Source organism: Peromyscus californicus, unplaced genomic scaffold, assembly GCF_007827085.1.
Source record: "Peromyscus californicus insignis strain IS unplaced genomic scaffold, ASM782708v3 Scaffold_3__1_contigs__length_106647218, whole genome shotgun sequence".
NCBI lineage: Eukaryota > Metazoa > Chordata > Mammalia > Rodentia > Cricetidae > Peromyscus > Peromyscus californicus.
Genome location: NW_026294551.1, coordinates 61,305,094 through 61,325,307, shown reverse-complemented (window position 1 = coordinate 61,325,307; position 20,214 = coordinate 61,305,094). Strand labels below are relative to the sequence as shown.

General features: G+C 41.6%; 2 protein-coding genes across 3 annotated transcripts in view; one reads left to right on the top strand and one right to left on the bottom strand.

Moving 5' to 3' along the window:
* Nucleotides 1-20,214, bottom strand: part of Ulk2 (unc-51 like autophagy activating kinase 2) — a 90,086-nt gene that overhangs the window by 3,889 nt on the left and 65,983 nt on the right. For both annotated transcript variants that reach the window (XM_052757180.1, XM_052757179.1), the window contains 6 exons: nucleotides 18,633-18,736; nucleotides 8,965-9,114; nucleotides 5,413-5,621; nucleotides 1,915-2,093; nucleotides 1,083-1,201; nucleotides 650-807 (listed from right to left, as the gene is read on the bottom strand). In XM_052757180.1, coding sequence (XP_052613140.1) covers nucleotides 650-807; nucleotides 1,083-1,201; nucleotides 1,915-2,093; nucleotides 5,413-5,621; nucleotides 8,965-9,114; nucleotides 18,633-18,736 — 919 coding nt within the window. The remainder of the gene's footprint in view (nucleotides 1-649; nucleotides 808-1,082; nucleotides 1,202-1,914; nucleotides 2,094-5,412; nucleotides 5,622-8,964; nucleotides 9,115-18,632; nucleotides 18,737-20,214) is intronic.
* On the top strand, nucleotides 18,749-19,327 carry LOC128122001 (dynein light chain 1, cytoplasmic-like). The gene has a single exon (XM_052757181.1). It carries the CDS (start codon nucleotides 18,916-18,918, stop codon nucleotides 19,183-19,185), a length of 270 nt encoding a protein of 89 aa, XP_052613141.1. The 5' UTR covers nucleotides 18,749-18,915; the 3' UTR covers nucleotides 19,186-19,327.

Here is a 20,214-nt window from a genome sequence, read left to right as displayed (position 1 = left end):
CCAAGAGTATAGCAACAGTACAACTGCAATTTATCTAAATGGGAGAGATCTATTATGTTGAACAGGTAAAATAACATTAGTGCATAAATTTTCTCCATTTAGATACTTAATAACTGTATGTTATATATTCCTCAGAGCCATTTTCCCCTAGTGAATAGAGAAAATTCCAATACTATAGTCAGAAAAATGGAAAGCAGCTTCCCTGGTGTCTATACTTCAATAAAGTCAGTCAGTTAAACTCAGGACTTACATTTTCGTGGATTAACAGAGCACTATTTTTTCTAAGTCCTACAGAGCCAAAATCTCTTAAATAGCAGAAAAATGCCAAAACATATTAATTCATCTTTTAGATAAAAATTATAAAAGGATGTGAACATGACTATATAAATGAAGTTTAAAAGGAAATAAAAGTTATCAAATGTAACAACCAGGATTACAAACTATAATAAGTTTATTAAATAAGTTACATTAAGTACTCAAATGTCAGTTAAGTCCAATTACTTTATTAGGTAATCACGACACTTGGGACTTGAAAAAGGGTAGGATATAAACTCTTAAAGGGCAGATCATTTCAAGTAGGTGTTCAATTCCAAAGACCCTCAGAGAAATACTGTAGTGTTATAAAATACTAAGCTTTGAAAAGGTTTACCATTTCCACAGCACAGTTATAGATGAGTTTCTCTGCAGTCACACTGTTGATTTCATCAATAAATCTCTGTTTATCAGAGAAGAAGCGATTCAGCTTTTCTGTAAGTCTCTTGCACATGGTGATACAGAATTTATACCGTTCATTCAGATTTTTAACAACTGAAACAAAGTTGAAATTGGAATTAGTTTTAATTTCCTTCCAGAAATAACACAGCAACCTTTCCTGCTGTTGGAAAGAAAGTGACACTACATGGTCACTGAAGGAAAAGACAAAGTCAGGTTCTCTGATCTTTCAGTATGAAAAGACAGATACGTACTTCTGACTTCTGTGTGTCAAGTGAACAATTAGAAACAACGGTCAGCAGAGACTGACTCTGGGACAGGAAGGTGTGACCCAGGCCCTCAGACCCACACACTCTGGTCTGCTCCTGTACCTTGTTTCACAGCCGTGGATGGGCTCAGCTTCCCGGACTTGATCTGAGCTTTGGCAAGATGCAGGGAAGCCGCCAGCAACTGTGCTGCTTTCATGTATAACACCAGCTGCTCCACCCGCCTGCACGGGGAGACAGGAGCAGAGCATGATCCTGGAACTGACCCACAAGACTCAGCATGCTAAACATCAGGCTACAGCTTTTCTAGGGGATTCCGTCCTCATCCCGCCCCCTCCCCTGCACACCCCAGACAGGATTTTCCTCTGTCTCCCTGGTAGGTCTCAAAGTTATTGACCCTGCTGCCTTAGTGCTGCATGTGTCATACCACCCCTGGCTCCTTCTTGACTTTTAAATGTGCATTTAACTCCTAAAGAGAGAAGAATTGGTGTGGAGAAAGATATGTGAACTTTGAATATTATAGGAACACTGAAACAAAAATATGTATGACCTCTTGGTCATCAAATATCTTCAGTTGTAAATTTTCAGAGAAAGGTGATATTAAGGTTGCAAAATAAATTCTTGGCTAACATCTCACACAATAAAACAACTTAGATTTCCTTGCAACTTTAAAAAATGAGACATGACTCCCTTCCCCCCCCCAGACATGGTTTCTCTGTGTAATTTTGGTGCCTGTCCTGGAACTCACTCTGTAGACCAGGCTGGCCTCAAACTCACAGAGATCCACCTGCTTCTGCCTCCTGAGTGCCAGGATTAAAGGTGTGTGCCGCCACCACCCAGCTGAGACATGACTTTTAACGGATAACAATACCTACAATTAAATACAAGTTTATAGAAAGCATAAAGAAGCTGGAAATGAAGGACAGGAGGCACCTACCCCCAGTCTTTGCTTAGCTGGCTGATCTGGTCCACGACTACACTCTCCTGAATCTGGTACAAGGACACAGCAGATGTGCACAGCTCAGGGTTCCCACCCCTCACTGCTGTCAGGTCCAGCACACACTCAGTAAACATTAACATCACATTCAGGTGGCGTAAGGTGTCTGTGTGTTCTCGCTGCAAAGGCAAGGTGTTTTTTTTAACATTTTAGATCAAGGACTTAAATGTATTATATATACAAGGTTTTCCCATACTTCTGAATGTTGGAATGATCAAAGAAAACCAATGTTCTTAAATTTTAGAGAGCTGTTAGAAAATAAATACAAATCAAACCAAATATTCTATGTAGATATGTCTGCATGTATCACAGCACCCATGTTAAGTAGACTACAGAGGTCACTGTGCATTTACCAGAAAAATAAAACCAAACTAAACCCAAACCCAAATAATTGAATCAATATGTGTAAAACAAAGACATGAAAAAATAGACATCAGGAGTATAAGAGTAGGTATGGCGAGATGGCTTAGCTGTTAAGAGTACTGGCTGCTCTTGCAGAGTACTGGGCTTCAATTCCCAGCACCCACATGATAGCTCATACACACTTGTAACCCCAGATCTAGGTGATCTGATGCCCTCTCCTGACCCCCATGGACAACAGGCACACAAATGGTGCATAGACATAATGCAAGAAAAACATCCAAATATAAGACATATATGTGTGTGTGTGTGTGTGTGTGTGTGTGTGTGTGTGTGTGTGTGTGTGTGTGTGTATATATATATATATATATATATATATATATATATATATATATACGTATAAAATTCCCTTTTGAGACAGGGTTTCTCTGTTTAACCTTGGCTGTCCTAGAACTTGCTCTGTAGATCAGGCTGGCCTTGAACTCAAAGATCGACCTGCCTCTGCCTCCTAGTGCTGGGATTAAAGACATGCGCCACCATTGCCTCAGGAAAATAAACTTTTAAAAATTTAAAGATTACAAGGACAGGTTTGGAGAGATGCTCAGCAGGTATAAGTATTTGCCATGCAAGTCTGAAATCCTGGGTTTAATCTCTAGAACCCACAGAGGCGCAGAAGCCAGAAAGACAGGCATTTGTAATCTCAGAACTACCCTAGCAAGATGGGAAGTAGAGATGGAAAATCATCCCAAAATCTATGGTCAGCTATCTTGGAGCACATACTGCAGCAGAAACAAGAGAGATCTTGCTTCAACAGAATCCCAGAACCAATTCCCAAAAATTGTCCTCTGACCCTATATCGAATATGTGTGGCACCTACACTCCCATACACATAATAAATAAATTTTTAAAAATTAAAATATTATAAGGACACTCTTAACACTAAATGAAACTTTTTTCTTTTTCCTTCTCTTTTTTTTGAGATAGAGTTCTGCTATGTATCCAGGCTAGTCTGTAACTCCTATCCTTCTGCTTTACCCTCTGAATAGTTGGAATTACAGCTGTTGCCAACAAATGCTACATTTCTTTACAGTTCAGTGAGTTTATTGACCTGTTATTTTAGAGAGTTTTAAATCTGGGAAGGTTTTTAGTTAAGAGTGAATCACAATAAAGCTTTGATTTTCTGTGACCTACTTAGTTACAGATGAGAGCATGAAAGACATTCTAAAGGATGCCCTTTCAAAACGATTTCAAAATTCAATCTTTAGTTATAAATGAACTTGTAATACATTAAATTGTATGTGTGTTAGTGTGTGTGTCCTTCCTTGGTCAGTCTTCACTTGAATTTAAAAAAATTATTTGTATTTCTGTGTGTGTCTATGTGAATGCAGGTGCATATGTGTGTGAGTAGATTGGCACACTTGTGCATGAATGTGGAGGTCAGGTGACAATATCAGGTGTCCTCCTCCACCACTCCCTGTGTACTCTTTTGAGGGAGGGTCTTTCCCTGAACTTGGGGTTCCTGTTTTCTTAGCTAGGCTGGGAGCCAGCAAGTCCCAGTGATTTCCCTGTCCTGTCTCCTAAGAAACTGGACTTACAGGTGGGTGTGGGACACCTGGCTTGTTACCTGGGTGCTAGAATCCAAATTCTGTCCCTGAAGAATGTGTACCAAGTGCTCGAAACCACTGACATTCTCCCAGCCCTTACCTTCTGTTTTGTGACAGAGTGTCTCCTTAAATGTGAAGAAGCTGTGATTCAGACAGACTGGCTGGCTATACGCTTCAGGAACCCACTCCCTTAAGTCTGTGGTTAGAGGTATGCCATGTCTGTCTGTCTGTCTTTTTGATGTGGTTCTGGGTACAGTTGTAGCAAGCACTTGACTGAGCTGTCTCCCCAGCCTCCCAAGTTTCTCTCACACAGGAGACTAAAGCGCTAGAACTTCCGAAAGTCTCCCAGCTCTGTGGGGCCTAGGAGACTACGTTCACCAGTGCACAGAGTGTTGTCTTTAAGTTGGAGTGAGGAGCCAAGAGGGACAACTCCAAAATCATAAAATGACCTTTGGCTCTAGACCTGTGCTCAGCATGGGGCAGATGACATACACCGAGGTTTGTCCTGCAGAACTGGATCCCCAGAGGGAAAGGACTGATCTATGAGTGTAGCATCTAGTCTGCTTGAGCAGGGATATTTCTGTGTTAATCACTAACCTGGTACTACGGCTTATTGTTACTATTATTATTGACATAGGGTCTTACTGTGTAGCCCAGGTTGACCTCAAACTCGAACACTCCTGCCTCAGCTTCTAAGTGCTAGAATTACAGGTCTATGTCACCAAGTTGGCATAATTGCTTTTTAATTTTATAATTTAACATTTTTATTAAATCTCTGAGAATTTCATGCAATGTATTTTGACCATATTAGCACCTAATCCCCTCCTCTCCCTAACTGCCCTAGATCCACTCCCTCCTCCTCACCTCCTAATCGTCATGTCCACTTTTTTTAATAACCCACCAAGTCCAATCTGTGCTGCCTACATACTTCTGGGTATGGCCATCCACTGGAGCCACAGAGGCCGCGTCCTAAAGAAAACTGACTCTCCTCAGAAGCCAAATTGTCCACAGACTGGCTTTTTTTTTAATAGTTTATCTTTATTTATCTATCTATTTATTTATTAATTTTTATTTATTTTTTGGTGTTTTTGAGACAGGGTTTCTCTGTGTAGCTTTGGTGCCTGTCTTGGATCTTTCTCTGTAGACCAGGCTGGCATCAAACTCACAGAGATCCACTTGGCTCTGCCTCCCCACACTGGCATTTTAATCATAAAAGGTTTGTTTCTAGGGAAAAGTCTTTTAAAATCCTACAATATGAGTTGGGCATGGGTGGTGCATGACTGTAATCTCAGCACCAGCGAATTCAAGGGCAGCCTCGCCTACAGTTTTAGGACATCCTGGGCTATAAGCAAGGCCCTGTCTTAAAGCAACAAACACAAAAGGGATTTTGAATTTCAGAGAGACTTGCTCTAGTTTGTCTTTTCATTACTACTAGAACAGCCGCACACTCACACGCCCTGCGTCTCTTCCCTACCTCCATCAGTGTCTCCTCTGGTAGTTCAGGGGCTTCGAAGGTGATGAGACCCTCGAGGCTGGGTGGTGAAGCACCATAAGGCACATATCTCAGGCTGGGAGCTGCCTCTGCTCCTGGTGGGGAAGAGCCCAAGCCTGGCCCAGGTGGGGAGCCCATACACACACGGCCACTTGCAGAGCACAAGGAGCCTCCGGAGCTGCTGGACCCCACTGCAAAGAAACAATATATGTAGCACATGTCCACAGTAGTCAGAAGGGGCTTTCATACTAACTTCTCATTTACTGAACATAACCTATTCAAGTAACAAAGAAAATATTTAAAGAAAACCCCAAGGCTCCTCATCCTATATGAATATATGAACATGTTCTCTTTATATACATACACACATATATAAATAAAACAGAACCATCATTTCCAGTTTTTCTACTCTCTGTTTTAAACAAATTTATATAATATACAATTTATACAATTTTTCTTTCTCCTTAAAGCTCCATTGGTTTTATAAGAATAAAAATGTAACTGATGCACAGTAGTTCAGTAACTTTACATAAAAAAGTATATCTGGAATCATTTAAATTATTGATTTTTTTGTATTACAAGATATTACTAGCTGGGCAGTGGTGGCGCATGCCTTTAATCCCAGCACTTGGGAGGCAGAGGCAGGCAGATCTCTGTGAGTTCGAGGCCAGCCTGGTCTACAGATCAAGTTTCAGGACAGGCTCCAAAGCTACACAGAGAAACTTGGTTTCAAAACAACAACAACAAACCAAGGTATTACTAAAATCATTTTTCTTAGGTGATTCTATGTGACAAGTACTCCAAAGAAAGAATGGAATTTTCAAAGTGCAAACATTATAAACATTTTTTGTCTTTTTTTTGACTAAAGATCTTTCTATGTAGCCCTGGCTTTTCTGGAACTTTCTGTATAGAGCAGGGTGGCTTATAATTCAAGGAACTTGCCTGCCTCTGCTTCCCAAGTGTTCACGTGAGGTGTGCACCACCACACCTACTATTATATTATAGTTCCTCATAAGATTAGCCACATAACTTTCTCAGGAAGCATTAGGTATGCTCACTAAACCACATCCACCCTGGGCCTTATATTTTAAAAAATACTGATATATCTGGATCCTGGTGGCACATGTCTTTAATCCCAGCAATTGGGAGGCAGAGGCAAGTGCATCTGTGTGACTTTAAGACCAGTCTGGTCTACAAATCAAAAAAAAAAAAAAAAAAAAAAAAAAAAAAAAAAAAAAAAAAGAAGAAGAAGAAGAAAAAAGTTTAACTGTATTAAAATGGTAGTTTATTATTTAGCATTTAAAAGTATTTTATTGTTTTTCATTTTGTTTGAAGATAGGGTCTCTCCTCTCCAGGCAGACCTGGTTGGACTAGAGCTCACTCTGTATTTTTGAGTATTTCTAAAACAATACTCTATGTCTCATTATTTCATCTTTCTCTTATTAATTTACAAGTACCCTGATTAGCAGCACCTTATTAGCAACTTATTTAAAATATAAGAATTTAGAATACAAGCTTATCTAGAATACTAGGGGACACAGAACACAGCACATAAAGTTAAGACCCATGATCACTTCAAATCCACTCTAATACTTTTTTTTTTAATCTACTATTTAAAATTTTGTGTGTGGGTATGTGCACATGTGTGCAGGTGCCTGCAGAAGCCAGAGGAGTTGGATTCAATGGGGCTGGAGTTACAGACAGTTGTGAGCAACCGTGTGGATGCTGGGAATTAAACCTTGGTCCTCTGGAAAAGTAGTCAGAGCTCTTAACCACTGAGCCAGCTTTCCAACCTTGGTCAAATACTTTCTTAAACGACTTAGACAGGATGATTTAAATATATATACTGGTACCTAAAGTACAAAAGTAAAATAAAATTTAAGGGAAGCTGAGGTAGGAGGATCTCAACTTTGAGGCCAGCCTAGACTACATTACAAATTCAAGGCCAGCCTGGGAAACTTGGCAAGACTTTGTCTCAAAAATAAAAACAAAACAAAACCAGAACAACAACAAAACCCCCCAAACCAAAAAACGAAAAACCACCAAAAAGTTAAAAGTGTGGAGGCGGAGCGCGAGGGTGTTGAAGGAAGCCTGGCGTGGTGGCACACACTTTTGATCCCAGTATTCAGGAGGCAGAGGCAGATGATCTCTATGAGTTCAAGGCCAGCCTGGTCTATGTAGCAAATTCCAGGCTAGTCAGGACTACACAGTGAGACCCTGTCTTTAAAAAAATACCCGGGGAAGGGGCTGGAGAGATTGCTTAGTGGTTAAAGAGCATCCACTGCTCTTCCAGGGGAACCTAAATTCAATTCCCAGCATGCACATGGCAGCTCACAACTGTCTGTAATTGCATTTCCAGGGGATTCGATGCCCTCTTCTACCTCCTTGGACACCAGTCAGGCACAAGATGCATACACATGCACGCATGCAAAACTATCATACACATAACATGATTTTTAAAGGGGGGCACACTGAGGGTACCAAGGCGTACACTTGCATTCCCAACACTTGGAAGGTGGAATCAGGAGGATCAGGAGTTCAAGGTTATCCACATGAGATCCTGTCTCAAAAGAGGGTCTTGGGGAAACCGCAGATGTAGTTCAGTGGTACAGCACTTGTTTACCATTTGGGGAGCCTTAAGTTCAATTTCCAGCACCACAATACATAGATAGATAGATAGATAGATAGATAGATAGATAGATAGATACATACATACATACATACATACATAAATACATAAATAAAGTGTATTTTCAGATAATTTATTAGGTCTACTAAAATAAGACTTCAGTCTATGAATAAAGAAGTAGTGTACAGCTGGGCTGTGGTGGCGCACGCTTTTAATCCCAGCACTTGGGAGGCAGAGGCAGGCAGATCTTTATGAGTTCAAGGCCAGCCTGGTCTACAAAGCAATTTCCAGTACAGGCTCTAAAGCTACACAGAGAAACCCTATCTCGAAAAACTGGAAAAAAAAAAAAAGTAGCATACAAGCTAGACATGCATATCTATTTCTTTATGGAGAAATTATATTTTATTGTATGTTACACTGCATATAAACATGCATAAGTATAAACTATGCATATATATATTTTAAAGATGTATTTATTTGTTTTATATATATAGTGTTTTGCCTGCATGTATGCCTGCATGGTAGAAGTGGGCACCAGATCTCATTACAGATGGTTGTGAGCCACCATGTGGTTGCTGGGAATTGAACTCAGGACCTCTGGAAGAGCAGCCAGTGCTCTTAACCTCTGAGCCATCTCTCCAGCACCCCCCATATAGAATATATATATATTATATTATATTATATTATATTATATTATATTACATTATATTACATTACTTTTACTTTACAAAGTCCCCCCTAACATGTTACCTCATTTAGTTCTGACATAAACCTCTTTGGGGAAGGTAAACAGTTATGATCACTCTACTGGAACAGAAGCCCAAGTCTAGAGAAGTGAACTGGCCTGTCTCATTTCAGCACTATCAGCACTAGCCATGTACTACACTACAACAACTGTTCCTTACCTGAGGTGGTTCTTGTTCGAAGGACCATGTGAGTACAAGCAGGGGCTGTGGCACTGTGTGGAGGAGACCCCACAGTGAAGAGGACAGCTCTGGCGCTTGCTGCTGTTCCTGCTGGCAAGGTCAGCATAACACCACAGGCTCCAGCCGGAGCTACAACAAAAAGTTAGCCAGATATTAGATTACATTCACAGTATTCCTATATGGAAGTGGAACATAAGGAAACTTATGCTTTTATATTAATTTCCACATGTTTTTATTATTTTTAATTATGTGTATGTGTGTGTGGTGGAGAGTATACACATGTGGGTACAGGTCCTCACCAAGGCCAGAAGCGTCAGATCCCCTTAGAGTTATAGGCAGTTGTGAGCTGTCTGATGGGCATGGTTGGAGGTAAACTCGGGTTCACTGGAAGGGCAGTAAGCACTCTTAACTGATGAGCTACCTCTCCATGAATAATCAGATTATTCAATAGTATTTCCAGTAAGAAGATTTTAGGGGGTCATCAAGATGGGCCAGCATGTGAAAGTGCTTGCCATCAAAGCTGATGACCTGGGTTTGAGTCCCAAGATCCTGAAGGTAGAAGAGGACTGCCTCTGGCAAGTTGTCCTCTGACTTCCAAATGCATGCAGTGACGTGCATGCCTACATACATAAACACACACAAAATAAAAAGTTTAATGTAATTAAAAAGAGTTGGGTGTGGTGGGTCACTCTTATTTATTTATTGGGTTTTTCAAGACAGGGCTTCTCTGTGTAATCCTGGCTATCCTGGAACTCACTCTGTAAACCAGGCTGGCCTCAAACTTGGAGATCTGCCCACCTCTGCCTCTCAAGTTTTGGGATTAAAGATATCACCACCTAGTTTGTGGGTCACATTTTTAATCCCAACACTTGGGAGGCAGAGGCAAACAGATCTCTAGGAGTTTGAAGAGCCTGGCCTACTTAGTGAATTCCAACCCAGACCGGGCTACATAGTAAGATAATATCTCTGAAAAAAAATCTGTAAGAAAAGAAATTTAGAGAAATGTCTCTACCTCTTTGAATCTTCACACCAAAGCCTAGTATTCAAAGTTTTGGATAGTAATAAAATATCTGAACTTCAAGTTATATGTTGATAATTAGAAAAATTAGATACTGAGAACTAGAAATAAAAATACTACAAAGGTAAGGTCTGTAGAAATGGCTCAGCAGTTAAGAAAGAGCACTGGATGCTCTTCCAGTGGACCTGGGTTCAATTCCCAGCACCCACCCGTGCAGTGGTGGTGCATGCCTTTAATCCCAGCACTCAGGAGGCAGAGGCAGGTGGATCTTTGAGTTGAGGCCAGCCTGGTCTACAGAGTGAGTTCCAGGACAGCTAGGCTACAAAGAGAGACCCTGTCTTGGAAAAAAACAAAAAATCAATTCCCAGCACCCACATGGCAGCTTACAATTATCTGTCACTCCAGTTCCAAGGAATCTGGCACATTCACAAAGACATACATGCAGTCAACACAAAACAAAATACCCAGTACACATAAAAATAATTAAATCTTAAAAAAAGAAATCTATTTAAAGAAATACAAAGGGAAACAACACAGAAGTTTCAACAAAATCTATCTATGCCTTCAGACTAGACCCTTACATCTATCGGAAAGGACTCGGAACAACAGGTGCTGAGCAGGCTGGGGCTGGGGGGTTGAGCTTGGATTAAATGAAGAGTGGGTGAAAAGCTCCCCCATCCACCAAAGCAAGCAGAATCAGCAAGTTTAGTTCAGAGCCTTTTTAAAGCCAGACATTTAAATATTATTACCTTTATGGAACCAAACAACAAATATTTACACACAAATCACAAACACTAAAGAAAAGACCTTACACCGAGGGAAAAGCCAAGTAAGTCCTCTAGCTTTGCCTGCTTTCAGATGTCCATAAATTGCTTTTCTGAAGTTATTCAAGTACAGGAGTATTTTATTCAAAGTATGTATGTGTGCTGCATATGTGCCTGGTACTTATGGAAGCCAGAGGAGGCGCTGGATCCCCTGTATCTAGAGTTATGAATACTTTCAAGGCCTCAGGTAGGTACTGGGAACTGACCTGGGTCCCCTGTAAGAGTAACAAACACTCAACAACTGAGCCAACTCTCCAGCCCCTATAAATCACTAATTTTGAAAGATGAGGATAGAGCTCAATGGTATATATACTTTCCCTGGTATGACAAGGCTGTGGATTCAGTTCCTAACACTACAACCTGGTCTACATAGTAAGTTCCAGGCAGCCAGAGCTACAGAGTGAAAGACACTGTCGGGGAGAGGGGTGCTGGTGGAGCTGAAGGGTATGTTATTAGTCTTCCATTAACTTTGGTGCAGATGATACCTCTGACTGAAGATGCCTAAGAAATTAACACCGTTCACTGTCAGACATTGTTTATGTCATCTTTCCATATTTCGTATCTTAAGCTGCAAGGTTAACTATTTCTAAGAAAGTAACTAAAAAGACATGGAGCATACAACTTACTAATCAGAAGCTTTCTGTATTGATTTACAGAGCATAGAACATGCAGTAACACTGGAGTGTGCATCATCTGTCACAAACACACAACCTCCTGATCCTGTTCCTTAACTAGAAGTGGAGTCATGCTTCATTTGCAAGAAAATTACATGTTTATTACAGAGACTGGCCTAGAAAGGATGGTTTGGTTATTACTACAAAGGCGTTCTAAGGAGGAGGGTGTGAGGCTTGGATGTTCACTCCGCACATCATTTCCTGATGACTGCACTCACAACTTTAACTTCCTATATGAGCAGTGATTGTACTGAGTTCCCCAAGGTGTAGTTTTTAAAAATATTTAGTTATTTTATGTATGTATGTATGAAAATACAGGAACTCATGGAAATCAGAAGGAGAAGTTACTGGAACTCCTAGAACTGGAGTTACTAACAGTTGTGAGCCACCACGTGGGTGCTGGAAACCAAATCCGGGTCCTCTGCAAGAGCAGTAAGTGCTCTTAACTGCTGACTCACCTCTCTCCAGGCCCCCTAAGGTGCAGATTTGAAATTTCTTTCTCAACTATAGTCTCTGGTTGACTTTCAAGCAGTGAGCCTCCAGCCCTAAGTCTAAGAACACTGAACAAGACAGAAAAGGAAATTACTGCAGTGTCCATCTTGTCTACAAGAGAGCACTACAAATGTACAGAGCTCATAAACATTCTAGGAAGTGAGTGAATGGTAAGTAAAAATCATAAAGCAAATATCATCATACAAAATTGAGAAAATGAGGCAAATGCTGTAACGTAATGTCTTCAAGGTTTTTACTGCATCATGTATAAAAGTTTTTATCAATGGGGCATGGTGGTGCACTCCTACAATTTGAGCACCTGAGAACTGGAGACAAGGTCAGGATTTTAAGGTGATCCTTGGCTACATAATGAAATCAATGCCAAGCACGTTTCAAAAACAAAAAGTATTTAATAATGTTTATTAGTGTATTTTAAGACCCAGTGATGCTGTATTTTTTGGAAGGCTTGAAGTTTTCAATATTACCAACAATTTTCATTTCCTCAAATTGAGACTTCACGGTTAAAGAAGAGAAACGTGTAATTTTAAATGTTAACAAAGTTCATGTTCAAGAGAAAAAAGAATACGAATTATCAAAATTTATGGCTGGTTAAATATCCTTAAGAAACAAATGTTTCATGCCGAGTGATGGTGGCACATGCCTTTGATTCCAACACTGGGGAGGTAGATGTAGGTGGATCTTTGTGAGTTTGAGGCCAGCCTAGTCTACAGAGCAAGTTACAGGACAGCCGGATCTACACAGAGAAACCCTGTCTTGAGAAACCAAATAATTAATAATGGTAATAATTTTTTCTCTAGTATAGTTTTACTGAAGAGCAAGTCTGTGAATGAAGGAGCTCTTTACGTGACAATCTAGAAATTGTTGTTCTCAGTCACTAAGTGTTTGGACAATTTTTTTTAAAACAGCTTATCTGAGTGACGACTATTACATTTAGTTTTCTTTTATAAACAAATTTTCAATTGTATAATAGTTCTACATGAATATGTTATAATTTAAATCCAAGTTATTAGTTGTGAAATTTTTTTTTCTTTTTTGTTTTTTTGAGACAGAGTTTCTCTGTGTAGCTTTGGAGCCTGTCCTGGAACTCACTCTATAGACCAGACTGGCCTCGAACTCACAGAGATCCACTTGCCTCTGCCTCCCAAGTGCTAGGATTAAAGGTGTGGGCCATCATGCCTAATTAAAGTGCTTTCTTTAAGTACCATCTCACACCCATCACAATCTGTCCAGTGACGGGACTGTTAAACAGTTCTGGGGGAAGGACCTACCTCTGAGCTATAGCACAGGCCCTATATGACAGTTCTATAATAAGCACTTGTAAGTGCAAAGCAGATCAGTTTGTGGGGGTGGGGCCATGTGATAGGGGCTGCTTATATCACCAAGGATCAGGAAGAACAGAGCAAGACAAGCAGGAGCAAGGCATAATACATGCTCCAAGAAGCTGCATCCAGTAATTCATATGCTGCAGGCATGCCCACCTCCCAAAGTCTCCAGAACCTACCCAATAGAACCACCGTCTGGTTAGCATTATTCAAAATATGGATCTCTAGGGGATATTTCAGATTCAAATCGTAAGTTTCTTTTGTTGTGGAGAAGCTTCTTAGTTTGATACAATTCCTGAACTGTTTTGGGGTCCTATCCAAAAACTTCTTTGCCTAGAGTGTTTAATTTAGACCTTGATCCATTCTGAGTGACTTTTCACATATGGTGAGAAAGAGGGGTCCAGCACCACTTACTGAAGAGACTACCCTTTCTCCAGAGTATTCTTAGCACCGTGGTACACAATTTAATGGAGAAAAAACTGTTCGTTAGAGGAACAAGGCATTTTCAGCAGATAGCTGTGGCGTTCCGCCTCAGCAGAGAGCAACAGAGGCAGCTGTGAGGCCGTGCTGCGGCATCAGGGGCACTAGCTGATTTGATGCAGTTTGCTTTAGTTACAGTTCTTTTAACTGAGTGCCTCCATGTATGCTTTTTAGTATTTAAGTTTTAATAAATTTTAGTATTTGATAATAGATGTATATAGTTTATGGAAATAAATTCTAAAATTCTTATCTATATATAAATACATATTCATGAAAAACCTTTTTCTTGTACCTTTTGTTATTTTTAAACTAACATGGGTATGTCAATTTTTTCAAATCATTATAAATCTCCTGTCAACATTTCCATAAGTGGATCCACAAAGTTCAACTATATATTGTTTAAGGGTTAACTGCATGATGAACATAGCTTCAGAAGAGAAGGAGACAACAGTTCACATGGAACATAAAAAGAAGAGAGAAACAGAAAATATAAGCAATGAATGATGGCAAAAACTACCCAAATTTCATTTAAAAAGTTAACCCAAGGGACTGTAAATGTAATTCTGTGGTACAACATGTCTACAGATTTAGTTCTCAGCCACACACACACACACACACACAACCTATCCCTATACAGCAAAAGGGCAAAGTGAACTAACCTATAAACATGAGTGAAACAGTGCAAACACAAAGAGAAAATCTTGAAAGCAGAAAAAAATAACTTGTCATATCAAAATTAACCCAAATAAAAGTTATGGTTAACTTGTAATCAGAAATGGTGGAAGCCCCATGACAGGGGAACAGTGTGAAGTGCTGAAATAGCAAGCCGCCGACTAAGAATATTTATCTAGACAGTTCGGGCTAGCTGAAGACATCCACAGGCCCGCCCAGTGCCTTGCAGCACCAGGCAGGTAGGTGTTGTTATGATGAGCGAATATATGGTGGAGAGAGAAAGGGGGCAGAGCAGTTCGTGTGCTGTGGAAAGAGGTAGAACTCAAGCAGTGAGGGTGGTGAGGAACAGGCTGATGTGGGCAGCCTGCTTGCCAACCTAGGTCAGGGTGATGTCTGGGCCGGGGCTGCTGCCTAGGGCCATGTCTGGGTCTGTGGCTCTGCAGCAGCCAGGATTTGAGTTGTTATCATCCATGGCTCCTGTTACCACCGAGGGCTGTGCCGAAGCCTGGCTGGTTGGCCATCTGAGTCCATGTTGGGGTCCAGAAGTCATGCTGATCTGGGTGGTCCATGCTGCTACCTGGGGCCATGGTGACATCCGGGCCAGGCTGTGGTGTGGGGCCATCTGTGACCCTGCCACAGCCAGGGTCTGTGTCGATGTCTGTGGCTCCCATTATAAACCGATGACCATACAAATACTCAGGGTCTGGACCACCACCTGAGGCCATGTTGGTGTCAGAGGGTCATGCTGTAGCCAAGGCCATATAGATCTGAGTAGCCTGCACTGCCACAAGGTACCATGGTGATGCCTGGACCCGGGCTTAAGCCAAGGGCCATGTGGGGTCCCTTCTGCAGTCAGGGACTGTGTTGTTAACAGTGGCTCCTGTCATCATCCCAAGGGCCATGCTGATGCCTGGGGTCTGGGCCATTACCTGGGGCCATGCTGGTGTCCAGGGCTATGTGGCCACCTGGGGCAATGGTGACATCCAGGCCCAGGCTACTGCCAAGGACCATGTCTGGGTCTGTAGTCCTAGAGCAACCAGGGTCTGTGTTGATGTCTGTGGTCCATATTGCCACCAAAGACCACACAGATGCCCAAGGTCTGTGATGCAACCTGTGGCCATATTGGTATCCAAGGGCTATGCTGCTGCTGAGGCCATGCCCATCTGAGGGGTCTGTGTTGCCACCCAGGGCCATGTTTGGGTTCGTGGTCCTGCTGCAGCTGGGAACTGTGTTGATGTCTGTGGCCCATGTAGCCACTGGGGTTGGGGGCCAGTGCATGGCGTGTTGGAGTCTGGGGGCTGTGCTGAGCTGGCCCTGTCCTTCAGTGGCCCTGGGATGGCTGGCCCTGCCCCTTGCTGGACACTGCAGCAGATCTGACCTTGCCCCTCAGGGGAGAATTGGCCCTGCCACTTGCCTGAGGGGGGCAGTCCCTCTGGCCTGCACTGACCAGCTCAGCTACCACCCAGGCCCACATCCTGGGCTTTGGATTGGCCCATCTTAACATCTACCCCATCTGTGACCCCCTGGAGCACTGATCCTGTGGAATGTTAGCGGCAGGATCTCTACGACTTGGGGCAAGAGCAGTATATCTGAGAGGAGTTCAGTGAGGGTCCAGTGATGATGGTGCCAGAGGCCAGAGGCCTTGAACCAGACCAATGACTCATTGCAATGAACATTTGTGGGCTGATGGGACAAAAAGGGCATACTGCATGACACACTGCAGCTCCCAATGCCACTAGGACCAATAAAGAGGTGTTGAAGAGGTGGGAAAAACGGAGGAACAAGGTGGGGGTTTTGTTTTGTTTCATTTTTAATTAATTTTTTTTGGGGGGAGGATTCTTTTGGGAGGTGCTGCAGGTGTCAGGGTCAGATATGGAGGGACTGGGAGGTGAGCAGAATTAGGGTACATGATGTGAAATTCCAAAAGACTCAATAAAGAATTAAGTTATTTAACAACAACAAAAAATGTTTATCTAGAAAATTCTTCAGAAGTGAATTCAAGAGCTGGGCTATATCCTCATCTGCATAAGAATAAAAAAAGAGTAATCTTTGACCTGAGGTTACATCGACATACTTCCTACTGGAGAGATGTTCAGTGGGTAAAGCACTTACTCTACTATCCTGAGCTGGATCCTTAGAACTGACACGGAGCTGAGCATGCCTGGCATTCCAGTGCTCCTACAGTGAGTGGGAGGTGGAATCATGAGAATCCCTGGAAACTCATGGCCCAGTCAGCCTAGTATAGACCACATTGAACGAGACCGTCTCCAACACAGAGAAGGTGAAGAATAGCACCGAGTGTCCTCTGACTCCACTCTCACACAAACATGAATATATACACAGATTTTTTTTTATGTTTTTTGTTTGTTTTGTTTTTCAAAACTGTGGTTCTCTGTGTAGTCCTGGCTGTCCTGGAACTCCCTCTGTAGACCAGGCTGGTCTTGAACTCAGAGATTTGCTTGCCTCTGCCTCCTGAGTGCTGGGATTAAAGGTTTGCACCATTAATCTATACCACTCCCTGGCATAGATTTTTTTTTAAAGAAGATTAAAAAATGCTCCTAAATAAACAAAAAGTTAAGAGAGTTTGAGACTAGCAGACTTGGTATTCTGACAAGAAATACCAAGGAAAGTTCTTTAAGCCATAAGTAACTGGCCTCAGAAGCTAATCCACTACATCCTCCTTCTCCTTTCTCAAATGATTTGAAAAGTAACTGTGTAAGAATAACATGCATGGAGCTGGAGAGATGGCTCAGCAGTTAAGAGCAATTGTTGCTATTGCAGAGAACCTGGGTTTGGTTTACAAAACTCACATGGTGACTCACGACCATTTGTAACCCATGTGCAACATGCACAAACATGGTGCACATACATACATAAAGGCAAAACATTCATACACATAACACAAAATAAATAAATCTAAAAAAAACAACATATAGTTTTGTTGTTGGGCCTGTAACATAAAAAATGTCATTTATTAGCTAATAATACTAAGAATGAAGATGGGAACAAAGCTGTATTCGAGTAAGAAAATAACATTAGATGGAAATGCAAATCCACAGAAGCAACTAAAGACAACCTAAAATGGTAAATAAGAAAATAGCCAGGTGGTGGTGCGCGCACCTTTAATCCTGGCACTCAGGAGGCAGAGACAGGTGAATTTTTGTGAGTTTGAGGCCAGCCTGCTCTACAGAGCCAGATCCAGGACAGGCTCCAAAACCACACAGAGAAACCCTGTCTCGAAAAAAGAAACAAACAAACAAATAAATAAATAAATAACTGAATGAATGAATGAATGAATGAATTAATAGAAAACAAATACAAGCAGGTAATTGGTTGGCCCAAGATTTTCTTTTAAGGATGCAATAAAGACAATAGAGAGCTGGGCATGGTGGCACAAGCCTTTAATCCTAGTACATTCAAGAGGCAAAGTCAAGTATATCTCTGAGTTCTAGGCCAGCTTCATCTATACAGTAAGTTCCAGGATAGCCAGGGATATGAAGGGAGACCCTGTCTCAAAGAAACAAAAAAAAAAAAAACAACAAACAAACAGAAAACAAGAAGTTTATGATAGATTGCAAAATTTGGGTGTATATAGTACTTGGGTATTTCTAGAATATATTCCAGAAATTTTAATTGTAAACAAGTCTGGGATAAGGGCATGGAATCTCCCTGATGTTTTTCTGATTGTTTGTTTGTTGTTGATTTTTTTGGATAAACAGTTCAGATAATCTAGAAAGGAGTGGTCAATAGATACACGCCCTAGAGCAACTCTGAAAGTTTCAGGGGCCTTAGTGATTGCATCTTTCTGGGATTCAGTTGCTATTCAAGAAACAGGCTCGGGAGCACTGTGCTTAGGGAACTTTGGCCAGGACAATCCTACTGACGATAACATTTTGGTCACAAATCTTCCAGTCATAGAGTACTGCTCATCAAGATACTGAGTAAGATTGTTTGGATGGGTGCTGAGAAGGAAGAGGAGATGAGAGGAATGACCTGTCATGTCTTATACATATACAAATATATATGTATAAGAATATATATTTGTGTGTTTTAAGCCACCAAGCTTGTGACAGTTTATTATAAAGTAATAAATTATGCATATGCTAACCAATTACCTGTTGACAAATTAAGAAAATTTTCTTACCTATATCCATTGGTCGTTCTGTATTTAAACTATCTGCGCTGCCCTGGTGTCCACCTAGAGGTGCCTTTACTTGTTGGTCTGATAACTTCCCAGTACTGACAGATCTGAAAAGAATAGTGATGTGAATAATAGGAAAACACCTTTTCAAAAACCGATTAAAAATAAATTCAGGGGAGATGTGCCACGGCTTCGGTAGCGACTGGCTCTCCTCAGCTGCCTGAGCGGCGCCAGCACCTTCCCTAGGAGCTCGCAGCAGCTGGCTGGCCCCTGCTTCACGGCAACCATGTGCGACCAGAAGGCGTTGATCAAAAACGCAGACATGTCGGAAGAGATGCAAGAGGACTCAGTGGAGTGCGCGACTCACGTGTTGGAGAAGTATAACATAGAGAAGGATATTGCGGCCCATATCAAGACAGAGTTTGACAAGAAGTACAACCCCACCTGGCACTGCATTGTGGGGCAGAACTTCGGTAGTTATGTGACACATGAAACCAAACACTTCATCTACTTCTACCTGGGTCAGGTGGCCAGTCTTCTGTTCAAATCTGGTTAAAAGCATGGACTGTGCCAAACACCCAGTGATCCACCCAAAAACAAGGACTGCATCCTAAATTCCAAATACCAGAGACTGACTCTTTAGCCTTGCTAAGGGAACACCTCGTTTGAATATGTTGTGGTTTTTTTTTTTTTTTTTTTTTTTTGGGTTTTCAAGACAGGGTTTCTCTGTGCAGCTTTGCGCCTTTCCTGGAACTCACTTGGTAGCCCAGGCTGGCCTTGAACTCACAGAAATCCGCCTGGCTCTGCCTCCCGAGTGCTGGGATTAAAGGCGTGCGCCACCACCGCCCGGCTCTGTTGTGTTTTGTACAGGGCATCACCCTCTGCACGAGTTTGTGGTTATAAAATAGTAAACAGCTTACATTTGTATTTATTTTCTAGTCCACACTTCTGTACCCTGTTTTTCCTCCCTTAGGCCATTCCTTTAAAAATAAATCTGTTGGAGATGTGAAAAAATAAAACAAAATAAAATAAATTCAGGGTATAAATAAACTTCTCTAAACAAAATAAAAGAAATAGTTTATTCAAGAAACTCAGGAAGAGCTCTCTGTACTGGCTGATTTTGTGTGTCAACTTGATATAGGCGAGAGTCATTAGACAGGAAGGAGCCTCAGCTGAGGAAATGCCTCCATGAGATCCAGCTGTAAGGCATGTTCTCTAGTGATCAGTGGGGGAGGGATCAGCACACGGTGGGTCGAGAAGGCCATCCCTGGGCTGGTGGTCCTGGGGTCTACAACAAAGCAGACTGAGCAAGCCATGGAGAACAAGCCAGTAAGCAGCACCGCTCCATGGCTCTGCATCAGCTCCTGCCTCTAAGATCCTGCCCTGTTTGAGCTCCTGTCCTGACTTCCTTCAGTGATGAACAGTGATGTGAAAGTGTAAGCCTAATAAACCCTCTTCTCCCCAACTTATTCCAAATGTATATGGTACATATTATTAATCGCATGGCATAAACCACCTACTAAACTAATGAATCTCATTGCTTTTTACAACAGAACACATTGATTTATTGATTAGTTTTCATGTT